Here is a 5,139-nt window from a genome sequence, read left to right as displayed (position 1 = left end):
AAGCAAGAACAGACAAAAGTTAAATTCGTACGCGAAGATTTTTAAAATCTTGAGTATTTTATATTTTTGTAATGTCTTTGGTCTCAAATATAATTTCATAGATTTGTAAATCCGCGTATTAAGTAAGTAGATATTAGACTTTTACACTATTCATATTGTTATTAGATTCCGTTATTTTGAATTTGAAAGCTTTTACTGTTGTAAATTATATTTCTGTGATGCAAAACTATGAAAAGTTGCAAATCATATCTTTATTTATTATTTTGAAGCTATAGAAATAAAATAAAAATATCACAAAATGGATTACTTGGTCAATTATTTCTTCCCGCCTCCTTTTTTCTCGGCGGCTGCGGCGGCTGCTTGCATTTTCTTCTGAATCTTCTTCAGCTGGGGGTTAGAAGAATAAACATTATGGATTGTAATTTAGAGAAGATAGGATGAATAAAAGGAATAGGAAGGATAAAGAATGATCGAAAGGGTGAATAGGCAGTTGAGGAATATGTATCAGTTATTTCTTCTTCCCCTTTTTCGATTTTCCTTTTAGCTGCATGTAAAGAAGAAAACAAAATGTTATAATTAAATGCAAGAACATTCATAATGATTAGTCATGTTTTCAATGGTAGAAAAAAAAAGGCAATAGACAAGAACTGTATCGTAAAATAATATTCCACGAAAGAAAGCGAAGATAATATTCCCACACTAACTGGCATAAGTAGCGCATAACCGAGTATGGGGTGACATACGTGTGACGTCAGAGAGCTTTCACAGTACACACGTCTGAATCTGAAGAGTCGCGGCATTTGACATAAGAAAAACACATCCTTCCCCCGCTCCAACACCGCAGGACACCTATTCAACTATGCGCTAAATAAAATATTAGTGCCCAATCTCATGTCTTCTTTAGTTAGGAAATGGTTCTCATCACTTCAAAGCACAGCAAAAACGACCCTACAATACCTATCATAAAATATTTCTCACCCGTTTCTTCTCCGCTCTATTGGCCAGCACATCTCTCCAGGCGACCTGGATAACCCTGGCCGCGTGCTCCATGAGGAACTTCTGCATCTTCTCCGTCATTTCTTGGTGGTATTCTTCTTCGCGCTCGGCCATTAGTGGCACGTACTCCTTGTCTTGCTCGGCTAGTTTCGCCTGAGGATCAGAAGTTTAGTTTGAGAGAACAGGCAAATGTTCAAGTGTGGATAATGGCACATCAAGGTTGCCACTTGGACATCATAAATGTTGGTGCAAATAGGTGCGGTAAACTGGAGTCGACACCAGCTGCAAATTCTACCCGATAAAGTCACTCGTGATAAATACATTGAATACCACCTTTCGGGCTACGCTTTTAATTGAAGTTGAACATACTGATAAACAGAATGAGGGTTAGCTAGGCAAGTGTAGATCGTCATCCAAGACGCGCCCCACCATTTTTGGTCGAGGGAAGCGCGGGGTGCGGGTAGTTTGATCCGAGCGTCATTATTGTACCTAGTGTGCGTGTGCACTCATGGATAATTTGGCATCTACCGATAACAATCAAACATTAGCGAAAGTATGGTGGGGCGCGTCTTCGTGGATGACACGATCCATACTGTTATTAATCTGAAATTCTCAAGCAAGTAATTATGCATTATTTCTTTACCTCTAAGTCTTCACACTTCTGCGTTTCGTCTTCAAACTTCTCTGTGTATTCGTCAAGCTCCACCTGCTTATCCCCCATTTCCAGGTCGTACTTTTGCAGCCATGACAACAGCTGGGTTTCCACTTTGAATCTAGGACAAATTTTTAACATAATAGGTCAGCTAGGAATCTGTAAAAGCAATTTACTATTAAAGCCATATCTAAGAAGTCCAGTGACAGAAGAACAGAACAGAATCATTAGAAGCAATCTGCATTAGCTACAAAAATAGAATGGCTTATCAGCACAGTTATCATCAGTCATCAAATCGAGCAGTACCTAAATCATATCCAGCGTCTTCTATAATATAATGTCACGTTGATCCCTAGAATCCCTACGCGTATAATCAGAGAACCAGAATACTGTCTTTTTATACCTCTAATATAAGAAGGTATCCCTACCTCCTTGCCCTTTGATTCTTCTCATCAATAAGGTGTATCCTAAGCAGAGACTCGTAGCTCTCTCGGCTCTCCACTTCTTCTTCTTTCAGCATTTCGCTCTTGACTGCATGGGCGCGGGTCGCGAGCACCATCTGACGGTCTGAATCTAGGCTGAAAATTATACTATCTTCTAGAATTCAGTTTAAACGATTAGTATCAATGAGCTTCTTGACAACATTACAGCAACAACGTACAAAAATTGTAAGTAAATAAAAGAAAGAATGTCGCCAGAGAACACTGAATCCTTTGAATCCGAAAGGGCTGATCAGCTATACATCAATAATACCCGTAACAGATTCAGAATCACCTCTCTCTCTAATTCCGATACTCTATCATGGAGCGGGACAGCAAGGAAAAGAACAAAAAGTAGAAAATACAGTATTTCTTGATTATGAACTTACATTTTCTTTTTAAGTTTTATGGTGGCCTCATGATTCAGTAGAGCCAGCTCTTGTTCCAACTTGGTTATTATGTCTGACTTCAGAGCCATCGTCTCCTCGAACCTAGTGTTTTCATCCTTCAATGTTGCGGTGTATTCTGTAATGATCCACATTTTATCAAGTTGGCCATAATCTTCATCATCATAGGATGATGATAGCATTAGCCAGGCACAATGATTGCCAATTGTGCAAAACGCAAAGCAAAAATTGTTTATGGCGTGAGAAGCGCGACAGCAGCGTTTTTATAATATGAAAAAAGGCAGGCATCTGCTGTCATATAAGTAGTATAAAATTATCGGCAGCGCGTCTTTTGCGCGTTTGTCGCGCTGCTAAAGTCGCCTAAATGTGAAAGCGCTCTAAAGCACTCTTCCTTCCTACAACTACTGTCCGGTGTCCCTAATGCCTTCAACCTTTGATCTTATCGATGAGTTTCTCGTTGGAAGCCTCCAGTTTCCTCGTGCTGATCTTGGTGGCCAGCTCCTCGGCAGCTGTCATGTGTAATTGACGCACCATCAGCTCGCGGAACTGCTCGAACGTCAGGAGATAATCTAGTCCTGCAACTGGTCTGAGGTGCTGGAAGAATTAAATTACCTTACTAATTTATTAAACTTGGTATATAATAGGCCAATGGCAGAAGTATAAAGGAATGCCAGTCTCATGTATAATACGAGTAAAAGGCAATCTTAAGTTGCTAAATCAATGAATCAATGAAAAATAAGGTTAAAGAAAAAACAATAATTTATTAAATCGCACACTTACCTCGTATCCTTCAGCATGATCTGCTTTCATCTGCAGAAGGTAGACGTCAGTTAAAATAGTAGGTATTTAATGTCGTAAATCAAGTCTAAAGCGTTTGAGGTACAAACCTCATCCACCATCTCCTCGACTTTATGTCTTAGAGCTGGGTAGCTGTTCATGATGTACAAAAGATGACCTAGCTCTGGATTCAGTCGGTTTTTTAGAGATACGTCTCCCTGGAACAAATTACATTGGTAAACTGAAAAGTAGGTATGCCAAAAGGAAAACCGCAGTCTGCAACCACATGAGATGTGCTAAAACTCTGTTAACTAGAAAATAAGAATAAAAACAAAAAAAAATATAGAAAAAATATTAGGTGGCCAGGATGCGGCGGCGCGCAGTACCGGTCTTTGTGGAAATCCTTAGGGCCTTTGCCCAAAAGTAGACGTCATTGATTTGGCTGAAACGAACGATTAGGTATAGGAGACTCGATTCAACCACGACAGAAAACAATGAAGTGGTATACCAACCAAGTCTCTATAAATACTTAGTTTATAAAAACACACCCCTTTTATATCTTCCATAGCAGCCATATTCAGCAGACTAGTCGAAAACAGCGGATTGTCGTACTGCTCGAATATGAAGATCAGATCGTCCATGTGCTGAGAAGACAGGATAGAACTGAGGGTCTTGTACTCCTGCACGAGGTTCGGGAGACAGATGGCGAGCTTCGTCTTGTATATCGCCTCGTCCAGGATCTTGGTGATGCGCTCCGCCTGAATGTGGCATTCCAGGTCGATGGGCGACGCAGCTATAAATGCAGGCACATTTTCAAAGTAAAACTGTCGTAGGGAAAATATAAACGACGTCGAAAACAAGGACTATTCAGCATTTTAGTAGAGGATTAGCAGCTCTCGCTGCAATCTCAAAGCGTTTTGATCAAGTTTTGATACTAAGAATTAATCTCTCATCCCATGACATGAAAGCGTTCCGCAAATCTTTACAATTTAAGCGACTTGAATCAATCTCAGCGAGAGATTGTCAAGAATTGAACCAAAAACAACACATTAACCTACCATTATCCTTCGTAAGGTCCTGCTCCTTATCTTTATCAGCACCACTTGCTCCAGACTTGCTGCTTCCAGTCTTGGAACTCTCTGAGTACGTAGAAGGAGACTGCAAGGTCCCCGAGGACTGGGTATCCATTACCATGAATACTTACTTCACCAAATAACTTTTTATTCAGCTAGAAATTACCAAACAGAAACTGACAGTAACAAGTGGTAAATAAATACTGTTGCTATGGAAACGGCATGAACGATGACAGACGTCGAAACTTTGCGCGCGAAAAAAACATATAATTTTGTAAAAAGTTTTATTGCATTTTCATACCATTATGAAACTGGCAGGCCAATGAGTGTTAAAACTTCAACGGTATTCTTTTGTTTTTATAAAACTAATTCCTAATTTTCACTCGAGTGATCGTTAATTAATTTATGAAAAATATTAGCACTTATTTCAGTTTTAGTAAAAGTTTTAAACTGATTTTCATCAGTCATAAGCAAGATCATCATCAAGAAGCATCTAATGATTACCTATAAAACATTTCTGTTTTCGGTTGATAATGAAGTTAGCATTAATTAACATGATATCAAAATAAGATTTTATAACATGTTTATCAAAAATTGCGTGCAAACCAAATGTAATCAAATTGCAAGCCCCGAAACATTATTTCAGCAAATGACTCCCCACCTGTTGCCATGGTGGGAATTTATTAGTTTGTTCAATGCACGCGTTGCCGTCGGGAAACTCCGCACTGATAATAAAATTGGTTGATTTCAGGTAA

The 5,139-nt window shown here is 39.2% G+C and overlaps 1 protein-coding gene across 1 annotated transcript; it reads right to left on the bottom strand.

Annotated features, from left to right (window-relative positions):
* Nucleotides 1-278: 278 nt before the first annotated feature.
* Nucleotides 279-4,606, bottom strand: LOC114350715 (dynein regulatory complex protein 10). The gene is made up of 10 exons (XM_028301617.1): nt 4,370-4,606; nt 3,860-4,104; nt 3,422-3,529; nt 3,315-3,344; nt 2,966-3,128; nt 2,517-2,652; nt 2,077-2,226; nt 1,640-1,769; nt 979-1,149; nt 279-387 (listed from the first exon to the last, which is right to left on the bottom strand). Exons 1-10 carry the CDS (start codon nt 4,503-4,505, stop codon nt 316-318), a joined length of 1,341 nt encoding a protein of 446 aa, XP_028157418.1. The 5' UTR covers nt 4,506-4,606; the 3' UTR covers nt 279-315.
* Between the last annotated feature and the right edge of the window lie 533 nt (nt 4,607-5,139).

The sequence above is a fragment of the Ostrinia furnacalis genome, unplaced genomic scaffold (genome assembly GCF_004193835.3).
Source record: "Ostrinia furnacalis isolate ACB-3 unplaced genomic scaffold, ASM419383v2 OfSCF0954, whole genome shotgun sequence".
NCBI lineage: Eukaryota > Metazoa > Arthropoda > Insecta > Lepidoptera > Crambidae > Ostrinia > Ostrinia furnacalis.
This window is presented reverse-complemented; position numbering and strand designations above follow the sequence as displayed.

Coding starts and splice junctions, on each gene's coding strand:
- LOC114350715 (XM_028301617.1), bottom strand. CDS start 4,505: ATGGTAATGGATACCCAGTCCTCGGGGACCTTGCAGTCTCCTTCTACG. Junction 4,105..4,369: donor GGACCTTACGAAGGATAATG/GTAGGTTAATGT, acceptor CTGCATTTATAG/CTGCGTCGCCCATCGACCTG. Junction 2,653..2,965: donor ACTCATCGATAAGATCAAAG/GTTGAAGGCATT, acceptor GGATCATTACAG/AATACACCGCAACATTGAAG.